Source organism: Saccopteryx bilineata, chromosome 3 (genome assembly GCF_036850765.1).
Source record: "Saccopteryx bilineata isolate mSacBil1 chromosome 3, mSacBil1_pri_phased_curated, whole genome shotgun sequence".
Lineage (NCBI taxonomy): Eukaryota > Metazoa > Chordata > Mammalia > Chiroptera > Emballonuridae > Saccopteryx > Saccopteryx bilineata.
Genome location: NC_089492.1, coordinates 311,532,945 through 311,555,304, shown reverse-complemented (window position 1 = coordinate 311,555,304; position 22,360 = coordinate 311,532,945). Strand labels below are relative to the sequence as shown.

The 22,360-nt window shown below is 52.0% G+C and overlaps 2 protein-coding genes across 12 annotated transcripts; both read left to right on the top strand.

The window, feature by feature from the left end:
* The first annotated feature begins 816 nt into the window (after positions 1-816).
* CCDC9 (coiled-coil domain containing 9) lies at positions 817-17,928 on the top strand. 11 transcript variants are annotated; one of them, XM_066271705.1, is made up of 15 exons: positions 817-926; positions 2,579-2,652; positions 2,787-2,891; positions 4,647-4,748; positions 4,931-5,179; positions 7,047-7,130; positions 7,212-7,385; positions 7,930-8,111; positions 14,421-14,467; positions 14,574-14,706; positions 15,150-15,240; positions 15,327-15,762; positions 16,145-16,237; positions 17,234-17,283; positions 17,791-17,928. In XM_066271705.1, exons 2-15 carry the CDS (start codon positions 2,650-2,652, stop codon positions 17,806-17,808), a joined length of 1,767 nt encoding a protein of 588 aa, XP_066127802.1. In that variant the 5' UTR covers positions 817-926; positions 2,579-2,649; the 3' UTR covers positions 17,809-17,928. The 11 variants fall into 11 exon arrangements, with proteins under 11 accessions (XP_066127802.1, XP_066127804.1, XP_066127795.1 ...); XM_066271707.1 differs by lacking the exon at positions 16,145-16,237; XM_066271698.1 differs by lacking the exon at positions 17,791-17,928 and having other exon boundaries at positions 17,234-17,655.
* A 911-nt stretch (positions 17,929-18,839) lies between these two features.
* On the top strand, positions 18,840-19,620 carry INAFM1 (InaF motif containing 1). The gene has a single exon (XM_066271710.1). The coding sequence runs from the start codon at positions 18,847-18,849 to the stop codon at positions 19,279-19,281; it is 435 nt and encodes a 144-aa protein (XP_066127807.1). The 5' UTR covers positions 18,840-18,846; the 3' UTR covers positions 19,282-19,620.
* The last annotated feature ends 2,740 nt before the right edge of the window (positions 19,621-22,360 follow it).

Below are 22,360 nucleotides of genomic sequence, written 5' to 3'. Positions count from 1 at the left end.
ACTACAAAAAATAAATAAAAGGAGCTGCAGAAAGTGCTGCAGTGAATTTGGCAGGTATTTGGGGAATTATGAGAATTAAGTTGTATGTGTAGAGAAAGACTCTGAAAAGCTGTTGAGTAGCCATATAAAGGGCAAGGGACTACAGTACTAGGTACTTCCGGTTCCCGTTTTAAATCACAAAATAAAATTATTGGCAACCTCAGGGAAGCTGGTCTGCCTACTTATACCTCCTGTAAGGGTATTATATAGTATTTATCACTGCTTATTGGTTGATTATCTCTCAGTTTTGGTTAATGCATAACTTCCTGGACTCTATAGCCAAATCCAGCTGATCCTCTTCTGAGCTTTTTCCAGTTTCTGGAATACGCCAAGCTCACTCACCACAGGCCTTTGTCACAGGCTGTGTGTCCTCTCCTGCTCCTCTAACAAGGCCTCTCCATTTCTGATAGTTTTTGGTTGGTTCACATTCACCTGTGACTTAATGAGAACAGGCATGAGGTCTACCTCCCGCATCACTTTGACGTTCCCCCTCTCCCCCATTTCCCCCAGGACAAGCCTAGCAGGTTCGGTTTCCTGGAGTCACTGACCAGCGCCTGGCATGCACCTATTTATTGGAACCAGAAAATAAAAGGGGCATGGTACAGGCCAGAGAGAGGGTATGGTGTCTCCTTTCCCGGGAAGAAGGCAATCCAGGCAGAAGGAAGTTGAACAAGCTTGAAGAAACCAGCTCGGTCCGCTCCAGCACCCACCCGTGGGGGCGCGGCGCCTTTAAGGATCCCGGAAACGGGTCGACAGGACCGGAAGTGGCCCTCTTTATTTCCCCTCTTCACGTGGTGCAGGCAGGAAGTGACGCACACGGCCCGGGAGCTGCGGACGCGAAGGCCGACGGAGCGGGAGTCGCGGACGCCGCGGGGTCTCCGTGACAGGTGACCGGGAGAGGGGGCCGGGAACGCGCCCGGAGAAGGCGGGGCCTGACGCCCCACGTAGGGGGAGCGAGCGTGATCAGGGAAGCGAGCAGCCCGTGGGGGCGGGGTCAGAGTACTCTGCAGGGGGCGGGGACTGGACGCCCACATGGGAAACTGGAGGGGCGCTGGCAGGGCGGGACGTCGGCTGGTGGGCAGGGCCGGGACGTGGGTGGGCAGTTGGGGGTGGGGCCGAAAAGTTGTGCCCGCGCTGGGGGCGGTGCCAAAGTGTGGCGCTGAGAGCTGGGGAACCGGGCTGAAACCCTGGCCGAAAACGCTGGGGGCGGGGCCGAAAGTTTTGCCTTATCTGCAAGTGGGTCCAGATTGTTGGCGAGGAAGTCAGGGGCGGACCCATACTCTGACGTGAAGGCGAGGGCGGAGGGGGGTAAAAAGGTTACGGCGGTTACACGGGCGGGGCCAGGGTCCTGCAGGGGAATGCTGGAGTGGCGCCTGATAGTTTTGCTAGAGCTAAGGGCAACGTTAGAACATTGGCCCGGAAGCCGGCTACACAGCCAGAATCTTGGCTGGATGTGCCCGGGGCGAGGCCAGATATTGACGGGACGGGGCGGGGCGGGAGCCAAGGGGCGTGGCTAAAAGGTTGGTTGGGCAAGCCGAAGGCGTGGTCAGGGTGTGCGCTGGCGAGCCCGGGGCGGGGTCGGTCTCAAGCTCGAGGAGAGGGCAGGTTTCAGCTGTTGCTTTGAAACCCGGGGGGCGTGGCCAGGAGTGTTAGCTGGGAACGTCGGAAGCCGGGCCAGATCAATGACGTGAGTGTGTGGGCGGGGCCAGAAAGTTTGTCCTGGCTTGGGGCAGGTGCTGGACGTCCCGAACCAGGTCGAAGCTAGAGCTTTTCCCTGGAAAGCCGCGGGGAGGTCGGGAAGTTTTGTCCGTGTCGGGGCGGGGATAGTGTTCACTGGAGAGGCCGGGCCAGGCCCAAGAAGCCTCTCCAGTAGGTACCGTGCCTGTTTTGGAATCTTTGCGGGAAGGCAGGAGCACCTTTCTCGGGATGGCGGGGTCGCAGCTAGGACAACCCTGAAAGAGGCTTAGAGTGCGCTCTGAGGGTTGGGTTTCGAGCTTTTTTCTTTGAATATGGGGTTATGGGCTGTTTCTGAAACTTTCCTGGGTAAGGGGCAGATCTAGAATGTTCACAGGGATGTGAGCGGCATCTGAATGGGCAAAGGGAGGTGGGCCTAGAACTTTCTTGTACAGGTTGGGGGTACAGGCTGTAGCTAAAGTTTACTTGAGATGGAGGCCCGGCTAAAACTCTCTCTCAGCACTAGTGTGGAGTCTGGACTAGGGAACTTCGTTTGGAGGGAAGCTGTGTTAGATGATTTCTTAAGCAGTGCAGTGAGGCCAGAACTTTCCCAAGGGAGGTTTGACTCCAGTGTTTACATGGAAATGGGTGGGTCCAAATGTGCACAGGGGGCGGAGCCTAAAGTTTTCCAGGTAAGGGGCGGGATAATATTTCAAGAGAACTTGAGAGTGATGACTAGAATTCTCTTGGGGTGCAGGGTTGTGTGTGCGTGTATGCGTATGTGAAATAGGAGGGCCTGGGATGGGAGAGGAGGAAGCAGATGGGAGGAGGGCATTGGTCTTACTTCTGTTCCTTCTGCCCTCAGGAACCCTTAGTGCTGTGTCCAAATTCTGCAGGGAAGGTTTGCTGGGACCATTGCCCCACCCAGCCAGCAGAATGGTGAGGTGGCAAGTCTGGAATCTGAGCTTTGGTGCAGGGGGCTTGGGAGGAGGGATGCCAGACTTAGACCCTGTATTGAAGGCACTGAGGTGGGTATAGGTTTTTCTTGCTCTCTAACTGTCTCCCTATTTCAGTCAGCCACGCTGGATCTGAAATCGAAGGAAGAGAAGGATGCTGAGTTGGACAAGAGAATCGAGGCTCTACGACGGAAGAATGAGGCTCTCATCCGGCGCTACCAGGTGCCCTAGCCCTGCCCTGGGAGATCCCATCCCCTCTCCTCCCCGCAGTGAGTTTCCCTCACCTCTCCCTTCCTTAAAACCTTTTCATGGTTCCCCTTCACTGTTAGGATAAAAGCCAAAAGCCTTAGCCTGGCATTCTTTACTTCATGCCATTATCACATCATTCATTCACAAATATTTACCAAGGTCTTCACTGTACCAGGACCTGTGCTGAGTGGTACTGGGAAAACAGCTGTGACTGAGACAGCCCTGGACCTGCCCATGCAGGGTTGACGGTCTATTGGGGCTATAGCGCTGTTGTCAGTCATTGATGACCCAGAGTGGGCAAGGCTGGGATCAGGGAGTTGAGAGGGTGTTTGGGACCCCAGAGCAGGCTCTTCCCCCTACCTGGAGGATATTAGGGAAGACTTCCTGGAAGAGGGGATTCTGGGATCTGAAGGGTGATTAGGTATTATGGTAATTAGCTAATTCAAAAGGAGAGCAGAATATGTTTCAAGCAGAGGAAACATTTTTTTTTTTTTAATTTAATCATTTTAGGAGAGAGAGAAAGGGGGGAGGAGCAGGAAGCATCAACTCCCATATATGCCTTGACCAGACAAGTGTAGGGTTTTGAACCAGTGACCTCAGCATTCCAGGTCGATGCTCTATCCACTGCACCTCCACAGGTCAGGCAAGGAAACAGTTTGTATAAATACTTGGAGCTTAAAATTAGAGGGTCATTTGGGGAATATTGACCCGGAGAGATCAGTAGGGGCCAGGCTGAAAGTTTGGACTTTTTCTTGAGGGCACTGAGGAGCCATGAAGGGTTTTGAGAGGAGTGAGGCCTTGTTAGAATAGCTTTTTAGGAAGATACCTCTGACTGCTGTGTAGTGGTATATGGAAGGAGGTGACACTGAACACCAAAGACCCCACAGAGGAAGCTGAGGCAGAGACCTTGGGGAGAGAGGAGGTGCTTGGCTTAGGAGAGGGCTGCTTGGAGGGACTCAGTGTCTGATGGGCAGCGGTGGGAGGTGGGAAAGAGTGGGGGATAATTCAGGACAAGGCCCAGGTCCCTTCTAAAGGTAACAGAGTAGGTGGTGGGGCTATTCCAGAGATGCGAGCTAGGAGGAGGATGGGGTTTCATTTATTCATTCTTCATTCATTCATTAAAAGAAAAAGCATATTGAATTTTGTGTGTGTGTGCCAGGAAGTGTTCTAGGCTTGGGATATACATCAGTGAACAAAACAGAGAGATGTCTGTGTCTTCAGGCAGATTCTTTGGCAGGAGGAAGCAGACAGTAGGTAAAATATATATAATGCCAGGTGTGAACAGGGGAAGGGGAAGAAGGATGACAGGAGAGCCAGTTTCTATAAGGGGAACCTATGAGCAGAGACCTGAAGAAAGTGAGGGACTGATACAGCAGGTACAAAGGCCCTGAGGCAGGTCTGAGTCTTGTATTTTCTAGGAGCAGTGAGAGACTAGAGTTAGTGAAGGGAGTGAGGGTGGGAGATGAGGTCTGGATGGTAAGCAGGTTAGACCGTGGGCTGTGGGGGAGCCTCTGGCTCTTACTTTGCTAAGGACAACATAGGAGGGTTCTTAGCTGGGGAGCAGCCTGCTGTAGTTTGGGGGAAGATGCTGAGGTGACTGGCTTTCTATCTAGAGCTCATGAGAGAGACCTGGGCTGCAGCCAGACTTGGGAGAGATTTAGGGGGCTGTGGGAGTCCAGACACACACAGGACCCCTGACACTCACCTACCTCTGATGTTTGGTCCTAGGAGATTGAGGAAGACCGTAAAAAAGCTGAACTTGAGGGTGTGGCTGTGACAGCTCCCCGGAAGGGCCGCTCCCTGGAGAAGGAAAATGTAGCAGTTGAGATGGTGAGCCCCACACTGGGGTTGGGGACACCTGAGGACAGGGAGAGGAAAGAGCTGAGGCCTGAGAGCCCTCCCAGCGGCCCTAGACTGGTGGGTGGCCTCCATCCTGGCAGCTGCTCCTGGGCCCGGGCTGTCCTAGTCTCCCAGCCCCAGTGACTGGACTTCTCCTTCCTCCCTACTTCCAGGAGAAGAACCAAGGTCCTTCCAGGAGGTCTCCTGGCACCCCTCGGCCCCAAGGGGCCAGCAGGGGAGGTCGGACTCCCCCCCAGCAGGGAGGCCGTGCAGGGATGGGCCGAGCATCCCGCACCTGGGAGGACAGTCCTGGGGAGCAGCCTCGAGGAGGAGCTGGTGGCCGTGGCCGGAGAGGCCGGGGCAGAGGGTCCCCTCATCTCCCTGGAACTGGAGATGCCTCAACTGCTGACCGCAGATCCAAGGTAGGAGTCGGGAAGGGGCTAGAGGCCTCTGGCTGAGCTCTCCATTGTTATTTCTTTCTCTTTCTGCTCAGATGGACCGTTGGCCTATTTGTCCAATTTTCTGTGTCTCTGTCTTTGTTTCAGTCCCTCCATCTAGCGCTTTCCTCTCTCCCCATGCTGACCAGTGCTGTGTGTACTTTCCCTGCACCTTTCTCCCTCTCTCCTTCCTTTTTTCTTTCCTTTCCTTTCCTTCTTCCCTCCTTCCCTTTCTCCCTTCCTCTTCCTTTTTTTTAGAGAGAGAGAGTCAGGAAGGGAGAGAGATGTGAAGCATCAACTCATAGTTGTGACACTTTAGTTGTTCATTGATTGCTTCTCATAACATGCCTTGAAGGGCTGCAGCCAAGCCAGTGACCCCTTGTTCAAGTCAGTGACCTTGGGCTCAAGCCAGTAACCTTGGGCTTCAAGCCAGCAATCATGGGATCATGTTGATGATCCCATACTCAAGCTGGAAGAGCCCGCACTCAAGCTGGCAGGCTCGGATTTTCAAACCTGGGTTCTCACCATCCCAGGTCGATGCTCTGTCCATTGCACCACCACTGGTCAGCCTGAGTTCTCACTCTTAAGTGGGAAGAATATCTGGTTTAAAGGTTATTATAAACATTCTGTGACATAAACTCTCCAGAGTAAGTGCTCAGAGGGTGTGACTTGTGGATGTTTATCATTTGTACACACTAAAGCAAGGGTCCCCAAACTTTTTACACAGTGGGCCAGTTCACTGTCCCTCAGACCGTTGGAGGGCCGGACTATAAAAAAGCTATGAACATTGCCTATGCATACTGCACATATCTTATTTTAGTATATGTGCTGCCGAAGCGAGCACAGCACATATCTTATTTTAAAGTAAAAAAAAAAACGGGAACAAATACACTATTTAAAATAAAGAACAAGTAAATTTAAATCAACAAACTGACCAGTATTTCAATGGGAACTATGTTCCTCTCACTGACCACCAATGAAAGAGGTGCCCCTTCAGGAAGTGCGGTGGGGGCCGGATAAATGGCCTCAGGGGGCCGCATGCGGCCCGTGGGCCGTAGTTTGGGGACCCCTGCACTAAAGCATGTAATGAAAACACTCCACTTAAATCCAATGGAAGTTTATTTTTCTCTTGTATGCTGATTCCTGGGAATGAAAACGTCATCTCAGCAGCTTGGCTATGTGCTCATATAAAATTCTTTTACCACAGAGGAAAGGAGAATGGATTGTGGGGAGGGTGACCAAGTCAACTGCCAAGTTATTATTGTTAAACTGACATTATTACGGTGGCGACCCTGGTGTGTCTGGGTCCCCAACCCCTCTCTCAAATTCACTGTTTTCCTAGAAATTCCCCTGGCCAAGATTTACTACAGTAAAAGAACTCAAAGCAAAATCAGAGTAGAAAGGCGCCTGGGCTGAGATCTGGAGGTGACCAGCTCGCTCAGTGGGGTCATATGGGCTGCATTTACTTCCTCAAGCAGAGTCGTGACAACATACATGAAAGGCTGTCTTCCAGTAGCTCATTAGAGACCTAGTGCCCAGAGTTTTTATTGGTGGCTGGCCATGTAGGTCCCTTCTGCTTGATAGATATCCAAAACCCCGACCCCAGAGGGAAAGTGGGCATTCAGCATACACCATATTGATGGCATGCACAGTCGAGGTGTGATGAGCATCCCCCTTATCAACTAACTGTTGACCGGGAACAGGCTGGAGCCAGATTCCCAGATGCCAGCCAAGGGCTGGCTTTTAAAGCGGGTCTGTCTGAGGAGACACTCAGGGCTGTCATGTTAACTCTTGAGCACAGAAGAGTTGAGTGGTTCCCCCTGACACCTGGTGTCTCTGTCTCCCCCTCAAGGAGTGGGAGGAGCGGCGCAGGCAGAACATCGAGAAGATGAACGAAGAGATGGAGAAGATTGCAGAGTATGAGCGTAACCAGCGGGTCAGTGCCAGGGTGTCCCGCTGTGGGGCAGAGCCACCTGGGCCGGGTGAGTATGCCAACCCCCGATCTCCATGCCCTCAGGAAGGTGTGCTGGAGCCTAACCCTGTGCGCAACTTCCTGGACGACCCGCGACGGCGTGGCAGGCCCCTGGAGGAGCCTGAGCGGGACCGCCGGGAAGGCAGCCGCAGGCATGGGCGCAACTGGGGGGGTCCCGACTTTGAGCGCGTGCGCTGTGGCCTTGAGCAGGAGCGGCAGGTGGGTGCTGGCGGTGGGGCATGCTGGGCCACGTGCCTGCTTCAGCCAGAATCTCCCTTCGGCAGCCGATGTTCCTAGGTGTGTGCCAAGCACCAGGCGCAGCCCTAAGGGGAGGCAGCCTGCCCCGGGCTTTTGCCCCAGATGACTTGTTGGTTCCAGTGCCAGGGCCACACTGCCTTCTGGCAATGGCTTCTTCTAGTTCTTAATGTTAATAGTGGTTACTGCCCACCTGGATGCCTGGCGCTGTCCTAGGTACTGGGGCTAAGGGTTTTTAATAAGGCAAAGCTCCTCCCCTAATGAAGTCTATTCTGGTGGGAGATAAATGAATGGATATGTAATGAGATGTCAGGTAATACCAAATGTGAAGAAAAATCCAGCAGGGGGAGTGGGACAGAGAGATCTGGGATGGCCTCTCTGAGAAGGTGCCACGTGAACAGACCTTGTGACCTTGAGCAGGTGACTCTCCCTCTGAGCTTGGAGGACATGGGGTTGGGTGGGGTGGGCAGCGGGATGGGGCCCTGACTGACTATCTGCTGTGGAGCAGGGCCGCCGGGCTGGCCTGGGTGGTGCCAGCGACATGACACTTTCCATGACGGGCCGGGAGCGGTCCGAGTACCTGCGTTGGAAGCAGGAGAGGGAGAAGATCGACCAGGAGCGGCTGCAGAGACACCGCAAGCCCACCGGCCAGTGGCGGCGGGAGTGGGATGCTGAGAAGACCGATGGGATGTGAGTCTTACCCCTGTTTGGCTCTGTGATCTTGGACCTGACTTTCTCATCCTGTGTATCAGCAATCACTACGGCAATGCTGTGTAACCACCAGATCTCAGTGTCACAAAAAAGCATCTAAAAACATTTTTTTTTCATTGATTTGAAGTGGGGGAGGAAGAGAGGCATCAACTCGTTGTCCACTTAATTGTTGCATTTACTTGTGCACTCATTGATTATCTCTCTTTGTGCCCTGATGAGGGATTGAACCCACGACCTTAGTGTGCTGGGGAGATGCTCTATCCACTTAGACACCCAGCTGAGGCATTTTTAATTTTAACATTTTATTTATTTATTTTACAGAGAGAAGAGAGAGAAAAGAGAGGGGGAGGAACGGGAATATCAACTTGTACTAGTTGCTTCTTGTATGGGGTTTTTTTTTAATTTTTTTTTATTTATTCATTTTTTTTTAGAGAGGAGAGGGAGAGACAGAGAGAGAGAGAGAGAGAGAGAGAGGAGAGACAGAGAGAGAAGGGGGGAGGAGCTGGAAGCATCAACTCCCATATGTGCCTTGACCAGGCAAGCCCAGGGTTTCAAACCGGCGACCTCAGCATTGTATGGGTTTTGAACTGGTAATCTCAGCATTCCAAGTTGACACTTTATCCATAGCACCACCACAGGTCAGGGAGGACATTTAAAAAAAAATAAATGAAAGTAGGCCCTAGCTGGCTATCTCAATGGATAGAGCATCAGCCTGGTGTGTGGATCTCCTGGGTTCGATTCCCGGGCAGAGCACACAGGAGAAGCAACCATCTGCTTCTCCTTCCTCTCCCCCTTCTCTTCCTCTCCCCCTTCTCTCCCTCTCCCCTGTATCTCCCTCTCCACCTCCTCTCCGTCTCTCCCTTCTCTCCCTCTCTCCCTTTCCCCCTTCTCTCCCTCTTCCCTTCCCATAGCCAGTGGCTCAGGTGGTTTGAGCATTGGCCCTGGGAACTGGGGATGGCTCGGTTGGTTAGAGGATCAATCTCAGGCGCTAAAAATAGCTTGGTTGATTTTGAGTATCAGTCCCAGATGGGGGGTTGCCAGGTGGATCCCGGTCAGGGCACAAGTGGGAATCTGTCGCACTATCTCCTTTCAAAAAAAAAAAATAGATGGAAAAAATAATGAATGCAGTTATTTGTTAAACACAGATACTTAATTAATTAATTTTAGAGAGGAAGTGGGAGAGAGAAAGAGAGAGAAACATTAATTTGTTGTTCCACGTATTTATGCATTCATTGATTGATTCTTGTATGTGCGCTGACCAGGGATCGAACTTGCAACCTTGGTGCATTGGAATGACACTCTTCCAACTGAGCTACATGCTGGACTTTCAGCTGTGGGTCTGGCAGGCTTGGCTTTTTTTTTTTTTTTGGTGACAGACAGAGGGACATATAGGGACAGACAGGAAGGGAGAGAGATGAGAAGCATCAATTCTTCCTTGTGGCACCTTAGTTGTTCATTGATTGTTTTTTCATATGTGCCTTGCCTGACCAGGTGGTGGTGCAGTGGATAGAACATTGGACTGGGATGTGGAAGGACCCAGGTTCGAGATCCCAAGGTCACCAGCTTGAGCGCGGGCTCATCTGGTTTGAGCAAAAGCTCACCAGCTTGGACCCAGGGTTGCTGGCTCGAGCAAGGGGTTACTCGGGCTGCTGAAGGCCTGCCCGTAGTCAAGGCACATATGAGAAAGCAATCAATGAACAACTAAGGTGTTGCAACGAAAAACTAATGATTGATGCTTCTCATCTCTCTGTTCCTGTCTGTCTGTCCCTGTCTATCCCTCTCTCTGACTCTATCGCTGTCTCTATAAAAAAATAAATAAATATGTGCCTTAACGGGGGGGGGCGCGGGGGGGAGTACAGCAGATGAGTGACTTCTTGCTCGAGCCAGTGACCTTGGGCTCAAGCTGGTGAGCTTTTGCTTCAAACCAGATGAGCCCGCGCTCAAGCTGGCGACCTCGGGGTCTCGAACCTGGGTCTTCCACGTCCCAGTCCAACGCTTTATCCACTGCACCAAGGCAGGCAGGCAGGCTTGGCTTCTTGAATTCAGTTCTGCTCCATGTCTGTTCATTCTGGGGATCAGGCTGAGGGGAGCAGCAGCCTAGGAAAGAGTAGGTCATCACATTAGCAGATGTGCAAAAGGAAGAGTTCTATTCTGTTAGCCAACAGACCCAGCATCTCTGGGTAGGAACTCAAACTGCTTGTTCTAGTGCAGGGGTCCCCAAACTTTTTACACAGGGGGCCAGTTCACTGTCCCTCAGACTGTTGGAGATCTGGACTATAAAAAAAACTATGAACAAATCCCTATGCACACTGCACATATCTTATTTTAAAGTAAAAAAACAAAATGGGAACAAATACAATATTTAAAATAAAGAACAAGTAAATTTAAATCAACAAACTGACCAGTATTTCAATGGGAACTATGCTCCTCTCACTGACCACCAATGAAAGAGGTGCCCTTCCGGAAGTGCGGTGGGGGCCGGATAAATGGCCTCAGGGGGCCGCATGTGGCCCATGGGCCTTAGTTTGGGGCCCCCTGTTCTAGTGGGTAGTACCGCCGTGATTTCATGGCTAAAGGCGTGGATGTAAATTCTCACACAGGGAGGGCAGGAAGAATTGTTAACAGTATTAGACCTTTGTATCTTCTCTTCATCTGTGTAATTTGTTTTCACCAACCCAAACCCCTCAGATCTGACTCTGTCCCTGAAAAGGTCCAGGAAAATCCCAGTTAGTCAAACTTTAAGTGAAGGCATCTTTGTGTCACTGATAGTAGGACCAGCTTCCATATCAAAGATGGAGAAGTTTTTGAAAGAGCCAACAAACAGCAGTCTTAAGATCAGCAGCTGTAGTTTTTTTTTTAGGTTTAAAAAAATTTATTGATTTAAGAGAGAGAGAGAGAGATCAGTTTGTTGTTCCATTTATTTATGCATTCATTGGTTGATTTTTTTTAATTTTAATGGGGTGACATTGACAAATCAGGGTACATATGCTCAGAGAAAACATCTCTAGGTTATTTTGACATTTGATTATGCTGCATTCTCATCACCCAAAGTCCAATTGTCTTCCGTCACCTTCTAACTGGTTTCATTGGTTGATTCTTTTTTTTTTTTTTTCCAGAGACAGAGAGAGAGTCAGAGAGAGGGATAGACAGACAGGAACAGAGAGATGAGAAGCATTAATCATTAGTTTTTCATTGCGTGTTGCAACACCTTAGTTGTTCATTGATTGCTTTCTCATATGTGCCTTGACTGCGGGCCTTCAGCAGACCGAATAACCCCTTGCTCGAGCCAGCGACCTTGGGTCCAAGCTGGAGAGCTTTTGCTCAAACCAGATGAGCCCACGCTCAAGCTGGCAACCTCAGGGTCTTGAACCTGGGTCCTCTGCATCGCAGTCCAACACTCTATCCATTGTGCCACTGCCTGGTCTGGCCATTGGTTGATTCTTGTATGTGCCCTGAGCAGGGATCAAACTTACAACCGTAGCATATTGGGACGATGCTCTAACCAACTGAACCATCTGGCCAGGCCTCAGTAGCTGTAGTTTTACACCATCTTCTGTCCTCTTGCCTTGGAAGATTTCACACCTAGTTTTATTGTTGATGCTGGCTTGAGAAAAAGGTGGATCTTGTTTATGTGCCTGGTTAGAGCAATTATTTTTGGATTATGAACTAAGCTTGTGCAACTATGAGACATACATATCTGCATAGGTATTGTCACTGATCTTTCTAAAGTGTAGGCAGCTGGGCTCTTGTGGGGGGGGATGTTCTCAGGGGTTAAGAATGAGAAAGTGCCTGACCAGGCAGTGGTGCAGTGGATAGAGCGTTGGACTCAGATGCGGAAGGACCCAGGTTCGAGACCCCGAGGTCACCAGCTTGAGCGCGGGCTCATCTGGTTTGAGCGAAAAGCTCACCAGCTTGGACCCAAGGTCGCTGGCTCGAGCAAGGGGTTACTTGGTCTGTTGAAGGCCCGCGGTCAAGGCACATATGAGAAAGCAATCAATGAACAACTATGGTGTTGCAACGTGCAACGAAAAACTGATGATTGATGCTTCTCATCTCTCTCCATTCCTGTCTGTCTGTCCCTGTCTATCCCTCTCTCTGACTCTCTCTCTGTCTCTGTAAAAAAAATAAATAAATAAATAAAAAATTAAAGAATGAGAAAGTACCCTGACCGGTAGTGGCACAGTAGATAGAGTGTTGACCCAGAACGCTGAGGTCCCTGGTTTGAAACCCTGAGGTCGGCAGCTTGAGCATGGGTTCGCTGGCTTGAGTGCAGGATCCCAGGGTCGCTGGCTTGAGCCCAAAGATTGCTGCCTGGAATGCCAAAGTCTCTAGGTTGAGCACGGGATCATTAATATATGATTCCAAGGTCGCTGGCTTGAGCAAGGTGTCACTGGTTCAGCTTTAGGTGTTCTCTCCCCCCCCATCAATGCAGGTATGAGAAGGAATCAACGAACAACTAAAGTGAAAGCAACTATAAGTTGATGCTTCTCATTCTTTCTTCCTCTTCCTGTCCCTCTCTCTCTAAAAAAAAAAAAATAATTGTTTTTCTCTTGTGTCCCTAAAGAAGCTTGCAACAAGTCTCATGTGCATTGACTTTGTTAGCAGATGTTTGGTTTTTTTTAAAAGTTAATTTTATTTATTCATTTTGAGAGAGAGGAGAGAGAAGTAGGGGAGGAGTAGGAAGCATCAGCTCCCATATGTGCCTTGACCAGGCAAGCCTGGGGCCTCGAACCGGTGACCTCAGTGTTCCAGGTCAACGCTTCATCCACCGTGCCACCAGAGGTCAGGCAGCAGATGTTTTTTTGAGTCCTTCCTGCGTATCATGGAAGGTTCTAGGTAATTGGGGTGAAAACGTTTCTCGCTGCATGGAACTTACAGTCTAGTGGGAAAGATGGGTCATGACTAGATCTAATATTAAGTTGTAAAGAATAATGAAGCAGATTGTGCCGTGGGATGGAGGCTTCTTTTAGACTTCAATAATATACATAAGATATTATTTTAGATGAGGACTTAGGAAAGCCTCTGAGCTGAGGTCTGAAGGAGGTGAGGGAACTGGCTCCTGAAGGATCTGGATAAGTGTGTCCCAGGAGCAGCAGGTGCAAAGGCCCTGAGGCAGGAGCTCCTTGTGGTAGGAGAACCTATTTCACTGGGAAGGTGAGAGATAGTAATAGGAAATGAGGCCAGACAGTAAGCTAGGAATCATGTACTTTTCAAATTTTTGTTCTGGGGTTTCAAATGCTGAAATTTTTTATTTATTCATTTTAGAGAGGAGAGGGAGAGAGAGAGAGAGAGAGGGAGAGAGAGAGGAGAGACAGAGAGAGAGAAGGGGGGAGGAGCTGGAAGCATCAACTGCCATATGTGCCTTGACCAAGCAAACCCAGGGTTTTTTTGTTTTGTTTTGTTTTGTTTTTTAAATTTTTTATTTATTTATTCACTTTAGAGGAGAGAGAGAAAGAGAGAGAGAGAGAGAGAAGGGGGGAGGAGCAGGAAGCATCAACTCCCATATGTGCCGTGACCAGGCAAGCCCAGGGTTTCGAACCGGCGACCTCAGCATTTCCAGGTCGACACTTTTATCCACTGCACCACCACAGGTCAGGCTTTTTTTTTTTTTTTTTTTTTAATTTTTTAAAACCCAGGGTTTTGAACCGGCGACCTCAGCATTTCCAGGTCGATGCTTTATCCACTGTGCCACCACAGGTCAGGCAAAAATGCTGAAATTTTTGTTTCTATATTTGTCATATGATGTCAAACTTGCCTCTTTTTTTTTTTTTTTTTTTTTTTACAGGGACTGAGAGAGAGTCAGAGAGAGGGATAGACAAGGACAGACAGACAGAAATGGAGAGAGATGAGAAGCATCAATCATCAGTTTTTTGTTGTGACACCTTAGTTGTTCATTGACTGCTTTCTCATATGTGTCTTGACTGCGGGCCTTCAGCAGACCAAGTAACCCCTTGCTTGAGCCAGTGACCTTGAGTCCAAGCTGGCAAGCTTTTTGCTCAAGCCAGATGAGCCTGCGCTCAAGCTGGCGACCTTGGGGTCTCGAACCTGGGTCCTCCGCATCTCAGTTCTATGCTCTATCCACTGCGCCACTGCCTGGTCAGGCCAAATTTGCCTCTTGTCCATCACCTGATCCTATCCCATTTCTAATCCCCCATCTTCTTAACCATCTCTCCTCCTATGATCTTGATATCTGACCCTGGCCCCCATCTTTCCCTCTTATCTATTCCCACCCCTCTTGCTTGCACTGTTTCTCCAGCTTCTTGTTCACCCCTTCTCTCATTTCCCTAGGTTCAGGGATGGTCCAGCCGCTGCCCTTGAACCATCCCATCGCTATGGTGAGTGGGTGTTCCTGAATGGGGTGAGGTTGCTGGCTGGGCCACGTGTTGGGCAGTGGTTTGTGCTGTGTTCCCCACCCTTGACCCCTCCGGGGTTCTGTTGCAGATGACCAGGCCTGGGCCCGGCCCCCCAAGCCCCCCACTTTCAGGGAATTCCTGTCTCAGCACAAAGCTGAGGTTAGCCGCAGGAAGAAGAGGAGCAGCCGACCCCAGGCCAAGGCAGTCCCCCGTGCCTACAGGTGGGGGCACCCCTTCCCTGGGCATGTGTGCATTCCCGGTGGGGCTATGTGGCCCTATACCCAGTTGTTCTTTGACTTGTGTATTTGTGGTTTTGTCTGTCTCTCTGAGCCTTGTCTCTCTGTGGGGTCAGGTGCTTGGTTTGGGGGGGGGGTTGGGGCCTCTCTCTCCACTTTACCCTCATCTGTCCCCTCCTTTTCTCGCACCCATCTCCTCTTCTGCAACCTGGTCCTCTCTCCATCTGTCTGTCTTGGACACCTGAAGAGACACACCCACCATTTCCTTCTGGGTGCTCCAGCATGCTAATCTTCTTAGGAAATTCTGCAACCTATTTCTCTCCCCAAGTTGAATTTTGAACCTCTTCTGGAAGGGGGGGCGTAGGAAGTGGAAGCTCCTTCCTCCTGTCTCCCTGAGGCCTCATGATCCTTTCCTCTGACCTCTCCAGTGACCATGATGACCGCTGGGAGACGAAGGAGGTAGTGTCCCCTGCCCCTGAGGCTCCACAGCCCACCCCCCGCAAGGAGATGCCCACACAGGTTAGGTGGACTGTCATCTCTGGGCAGGGGGTGCGGGGCTGCTCAGGGCCAGCACCCTCTCCTCCACCTGCCCTGTGTTCCCACAGCTGCCTGAGACCCCAGCCCCTGCCCACCAGCCTCCTGAAGATCAGGGGGAGGAGGACAAGGGGGAGGAAGACGAAGGGGAGGAGGATGAAGGGGATGATGAGGAATGGGAAGATGTGAGTGAGGATGAGGAAGAGATTGAGGAGGCAGAAGAGGCGGACCAGGAGGAGGACGAGGAGGAGGAGGAGGAGGAGGAGAAAGAAGAGGAAGAGGAAGAAGAATCAGCCCAAGAGCAGGAGCCCATCGGGAGCCCCAGCAGTGAGCAGGCCAACAAAGAGCCATCCAGGCCAGAGGAGGCCCTGCCTCTTCCCCAGGCTCCTGCCACACCCACCAGCCCCTTCTCACCCCCTGGAGGCCACCAGCCTGTGTCTGACTGGGGTGAAGAGATGGAGCTGAATTCTCCCCGGACCACCCACCCGGCTGATGTCCTCTCTCCGGGTGAGGCCTGGCCGTTTGGAAATGCATGAAGCTGGCTGCTTGTGTGTGTGTTCCCGGTGCATGGGGTGGGGGTGGGGGGGCTTGGGCTGGGCCCTGGAACCTCATGTGCCCCGCTGCCCTGGCAGCTAGGGAGGACAGTCCATGTCCCTTTGTGTGCTGCCCCCACGGGTCTCTGGAATGCCCACCCTCAGATACTGCCCCTGCTCTGGGCCATTCCAGAGCTCCATCCCCAATAAAGAATTCACATTCAATGACATTTACATTCAGATAACATTCCCCACCTGTGTCCTTGAATCCCCTGGCATTCCTTGAGGGCCTTCTGTCTTGGGGTGGGAGACTGCCTGGAGAGGGAGGGGCTTGACTGGGCCTCCCCCTTCCCCAGGAGGTGATCGGCCAGCGCCGACCTCCCTGGAGAGTGGGCCCAGCCTCCCGGGAACCCAGGAAACTGAAGAGGAGGGGTCTGAGGCAGCTCCAGGTGCGGGAGCTGATGGGCCCTGGAGGACTTGGCGGAAGGAGGGTGGAGTGGAGCTGGGTTCCATCACTGCTGTGGGGTAGCGCTGGACCTGGGGGTGACCGTAGAGTGCTGGGATAGCATAGGAAATGGAGCCAAGGAAAGGATTTATGGCGACAAGCGACTGGGAATCGAGTGTATGAGAGGCCCAGGGGTATGGAGGTGGAATCATGACGGGATTAGGATTTAAAGGTGGACCTCAGGAATTGTCCAAAGGAATTTAAAGGTAAGGGGCATGGCTAGGTCTAGTGGGTGGGGCTAAAGGCAGGATTAGAAATTTAAATAAAGAATGGGGAGGGGCAGTGTAAAATGGATTTAAACTCTGCCGGATTAGATTTTTGAGATGTAACCCGGTGGGGTAAATTAAAATAGGAATGCGGACCTTATTGGAATGTTAGGTGCAAGGGAGGAGGAGCAAGAGCCCGAACCCCGTTTCACCACCTCCACCCGGTGGAAACCAGGTTGCGACCAAGCTCCTTCCTCCAGGAATGGGATTAGGATTTGGGGATGGAACCAAGGAAAGTTTGGAACTCAGGATGCAGGCAAGGGCAAAGGAGCGCAGGCGCAGTAGGGCACAGTAGCTTTAAACCTGTGAGGTGGGAGTGGGCGGTGGTCGGAGAGAACAGAGTGTAGGGTGGTAGGTGAGGCCAGGGTGCTCTAGTACTTTGTCTTTGGGTCACGTGTTGGTTTAGTGACTGTGATCTCGGAATACCAGTTTATTTTCTCGATGTAAACAGGGTCCTGCTGCCTCATGGATCCACTGTGAGGATTAAAAGAGCCTGAAGCCCTTAAACCACTTAGCGCGCGTGTGTGTGTGTGTGTGTGTGTGTGTGTGTGTGTGTGTGATGGTAGCCAGGCTTAATCGGGATGATGAGCCAAGCTAGGTAGGGGGTGTCTTGGGTCTGGGAGGAGGTGAGTTGGGGTCTGTTCCCCTCTGTTGACCCCCCTTTCTCTCCCCAGAGGCAGGCCCCGAGGGCCAGGAGACTGCGGAGATCACCAGCTTCCAGAGGGTGCGTTTCTGCAAGGTGGTGGCGGCTGCCTCACCACCGGGGGCCGCCCGCTGACCGCGCCCACCGACTCTGCACTAACTTCCCGCAGCCTCGCTCCTCTGTCCTCTGCTTCTGCCACACTCCAGCCAGGAGAGGGTTAAAAGTAAGGGAGGGAGGAGCCAGGGTCGTAGTCCAGACTCACATATGGGGGCGTTGTGGCATCTAGATGGCTGTTACCCACTTATGGAGGCCATGGAGGGTAGGTGCTAGTCTCCGGGATGAGTTTCCCGCCTCCAGGTTATATCTAAGGCATGGCGACTAGCCGGTGACTCTTCGAAGGACTTGAATTACACCGCCACCAGTTGTCTCTATTAAACGCAGCGCTTTCGCTAACCTTTGAACAATGTTTCTGGCCCGGGCAGATTGGGTTGCTGTGCTTGGCAGGCTTTTCCATGGCGGAAGAAGCGGGAGGAAGGGGGTCTACTTTCCTCCACTTCCCTGATACGTCTCCCCCCCCCCCTCCTGCAGGCCTCCCCGAATACCTGAAGACGCTGCTGGGAGGGCACTGAAGCTTCCTGGCCTTGATGGGGAGGGGGCGGCAGGAGGGGGTTAGTCTGGCTCTCCGGGCTGTGCTCTTTCCTCCCTGGAGCCCACTCCGGACCCCATGACTTAGGGAGAAGGAGAAATTGAGGATGGTGGCTGGGAAAGGGACAAGATTAGTGTGTGTGATGCAGCTGCAACTTCTGGGCCTGAGTTTAGACCTCGGGACAAAAATAATGGAGGAGGAGGGGGAGGGGGAGGCTGGTCCCGTGAGGGGCGTGGTTAAGGTTTTTGGGCCTGCTAGAATCCTGGTGGGCGGGGCTAAACCTGGGATAGCGTTAGGATATGGGGTGGGGCCTGCTTAGTTGGGAATTCCTAACGCTGGTGTTGGGCGCAGCCACCAGTGGAGGGAGTGGTTATAATTTGGTGCGGAAGGAGTGGAGTGCGGAGGGGGAAAGGGGTAGATCCTGGACTAGAGAGGGGTGAAGCCAGGGGGAGAAGAGGACGGAATCAAAAGCTGGCGTATATACAGTCTGGTTCAGAGAAAAATCAAGCTGGAACCGGGGCGGGGCCTCCGAGGCCTGAGCCTGGCAAGCTGGCAGGGCTTGGTGGCGTGACTGTTGGCCTGGAAGAGGTCTTAAGTCCCGAAAGAGGACAGGGTTAGGGTGCGGGGACGAGGCCTCGAAGAGAGCAGAGAGGAGCTAAGTGCTGGGGCGAGCTTGCATTTAAGAAACGTGGATATAACACCGAAGCCTGGCAGGAGTCGGCTGGACCGAGACCCGCTTTTGAGCATAAAACGGGTATTGCTTTCCTGGGGCGGGGCCAGGACAGCGAGGTTAAACCTGGGCTTGTTAATGGTTGGCCAGAGGGGTGACTCTATAAGGCGGAGGATGCAGGTCCGCGCGGAGGCGTGACCGTGCCAGCGGGTTGTGGTTGGACCAGGGAGATTTAGAGCATGGAGGCTGTCCTCCGAGGGGGCAGGGCCTAGGATGTAGGGGTGGGGCCTGTGGGGGGCGGCAGCGCGGGGCCGACTAGGCTGCGGAGATGCGGGGTACAAGTTGCGTGGGCGGCGGCGGCGAGAGCCCTGGTGGCTCCGCGCTGAGCGAAGGCCCGCGGGGTCGCTGGCTGCGCCTGGCCCCTGTCTGCGCCTACTTCCTCTGCGTCTCGTTGGCTGCGGTGCTGCTTGCCGTCTACTACGGTCTCATCTGGGTTCCCACGCGGCCCCCCGCGGCCCCTGCTGGCCTGCCGCCAATCGCACCGTCCCCTCCATGCGCTGCCCACCCGGGTGCGCCGCCTGTCCCGGCGCCCGCCCCTGCCTCGGTCTCCTGCTTCCTGGGAGTCCCTGGCGGGCCGCGACCCCAGCTCGAGCTGCCGCGCAGCCGCCGCCGCCGCCGCCGCCACAGCGACCCCAGCCGCCACCCGAGCCATCAGATGACCAGAGAGATGCCGGAGGTCGCGAGGGGGCGAGGACCGGGGTAACCATCCCTTCCACCTCAAGCTGGCCCTCGAGAGCCTGCGCCCCCACTGTGGATGCCCGTTCCCGGCTGGGCCAGGACTCCGTCTTTGTGAAATCGCCTAGCGTCTCCGGAGCTGTCATCCTGAAGAATGTGGGGTGAAAAGGAGCTGGGTTGGGGCCTCGCCCTTCGCAGCTCCTTCACCGTCCGGCTGGATCCTCCACCTCTGGCAGACCACATCGTGGTCTCTTTCTCCGGACCCTTCTTCCATAGGATTCTGAGCATAGAGCCCACAGCCCGTCCCCCTCCTCCCTGAATCTCGATGTCCTTACGTCCACTTGCAATAAACTCCAGACCCAACTGCCTTGTGCTGTTTGTCTTGTCTGCAGAGGTGCCTCTGCTCTCAAGCTTGTGAGGGAAGTCTTTCCTGGCATCTGATTTTTGTCTCGCGCTGGGGTGCGTTGGGTGTGTTCTTCCTTTTCCTAGTTCTTCCAGCCTCTTCATGTAATTTTTGGGATGGGATGGGAAAAAGAGGCTTATCTGCAGCAGGGCAGTTGAAGGTCAGACTGTGTGAAGGATTTCACAGTTTTTTGCATGCTTGGGGCAGAGAACAAGTGCAGAGGCCAAGAAGAGAAACAGAGGGTCTGCCCTCCTGTCATAGCACAGGAAAAAGAGGAGAGTTGGGGTGATTTCAAGCAATAACTGAGGTTCTAAGATTTGTACTTAGTATTATTACAATGTCAGAGTGGGAGGCTAGATCACCTTGAAATGTCAGGATGCTGCTGGGAGGGAATGAAGCCTTCTTCCTGAGGTCTGAGAGATGACAGCACATAGTGTTGAAGTTGGGGCTGCTCTGCCTCCCTGGAAATCAGAGGAAGTTCTCAAAGCAATATGCTGCCTTTGGAGATTAGCACAACCTCCTTGGGCTGCAATGCTGCTGGTCCTGCTGAAAGAGTCGGAGGTAGTTGAGTCCATTTTCCTACGTGGACGACTGAGGCCTGGCTCTGGGCAAGGCACAGGACCCTACATACAGGAAGTGGTTTTCCTGTCCAGCCTCCTTGAAACTAGAGACTTTCCCAGGAGTGCGACGCTGAGCCTACTCTCTGACTGATATCTGTATCTGTGGATACCGACTGTGTTGCGAACGTCATTCTCTTTACCTCCCCCCCTCTCCCCTACCCCTCCACTATCACTTCCCAGAGATTGTCTCCAGAAGAAAGGGGGACTCAGGAAGCCAGCACCCCTCTATGGTTAGCATAGATGGTGGTTGGGGGGGGCTGACTTTGGGGCCAAGATGCTCAGATTCAAATCCCACCTTTTTCTCTCTAGCTGTGTGTCACTTTGTGCAGGTCTCTCAACCTCTGGTCTTGTAAAGTGAAGGTGATAATACTCATTGTCTCTGGGATTAAATAGGCTAGTGATCTTAGAACAGAATCACATTCTTTCTCTCCACCCACCTCTACTCCTCAGGGCTTCAAAAACTAAAGCGTGGATCCCACCCAGCATGTCCTCAGCCCAGAGCTCTGGACATTAGCCATCAGCAAAAGGAGTTTAGAAGAGGGGACCTCATCTTCGTTCCCACTGCCCTGCTGCCATTTCTATGTCCCAGCTCTTTTCTTCCAGCGCCATTACTCCTGATCTCTCAGCTTCTCTTCTTGTCTGTGTCTCCCTCTCTGCCCTCCTCTCTCCACCTTTTCTCTTTCTGTCTGTGTTTGTTTGTGTCTCACAACCTTTGTGTGTCTCTGTGTCTCTTCCTGATGTCTCCCAACATTGTCTCTCTATCCCTTACTCTGACACATTCTCTTATCTCTGTTGCTCTCCACCCCAGCTCTCTCTCCTTTCTTTTCCCTTCCTCACTTCTCTCCCCCATCTCGCCCCAATACCCCACCATGTTTTCCTTTTTCTGCCCCACCCCCTTTTCCCCTTTCTCTCCTGGTTCAGCCTCCCCCACTGCTCTATCTCCTCCCCTTTCTTTGTCCCTCTTCCCTTCTCTCCTGTTTCTCACACTCTCTTTAATCTTTTATTTAACAAACATTTATTGAGCATTTACTATGTGCCAGGCTTTATTTTAAGCACTGGGGACACAGCAGTGAACCAACAGGAAAAAAATTCCTGCTCTCAATGGAGATGACATGAGTGGGGATACACACAAGAAATATGATGAATAACTTAAATATATGTTCTCTCAGGTAGTAATAAGCACAAAGGAGAAAACTAATCAGAGAAAAGGTGATAGGGAGTGCTGGAGTTGCTGATTATTGGGAAAAAGCCTAAGAGAATTGAGGAGGAAGAGTGCTCTAGGAAGTGGGAACAGCAAGTGCAAAGGCCCTGAGGCTGGAGGTACTTGGCCTGTTGGAAGAACAGCAAAGAGGTCAGTATGGCTGGAGCTGAGTGAGTGAGGGGGAGAGTTGGAGGAGATGTGGGAGGGAATAGGGGAGATCGTACTGAGCCTCATGGGCCATGGTGAGGACTTGGCTTTTTCTCTGAGTGAGGTGGAGCCATGGGAGGCTTCTGAGTTGAGGAGGGAAGTTAACCAATTTAGTTATTAACAGGCCCTCTGCCTGCCAGGTGGGAAGTGAACTGTAGGGGGCAAGGGTGGAAGCTGGGAGCCCAGTGAGGAGGGTACTGCCATGGTTCGGGTGAGGCACAATGTTGGCTAGACCAGGGTGGTGCCCAGAGAGGAGGGAAGTGGGTGGTCAAAATCTGTGTGTGTGTGTGTAAAACACACATAGCATAAAATTTACCATTTTAAAGCATTCAGTTCAAGGCACTAAGTAGATTCACAATGTTGGGCTACCATCACCACCATTGATCCGTCTGAGATCTGTGAAAGGTTAGAGCAGTGGTTCTCAAACTTTTTAAAGTTGGGGCGCATTTAAAATCCTACAAATAATTGTAGGCACACTATATACAAATTTCTGATAAATATGTTATAATAATTAAATCAAATATTAAAGAAAAAATATAAAGTCCAAGCGTGCTTTTATGGTAATTAAATGAAATAAATACAACAAAATTAAATTTATTCTGACATTAAAAAACTTTTTTTTTTTTTTGAATTTTCTCTGAAGCTGGAAACCGGGAGAGACAGTCAGACAGACTCC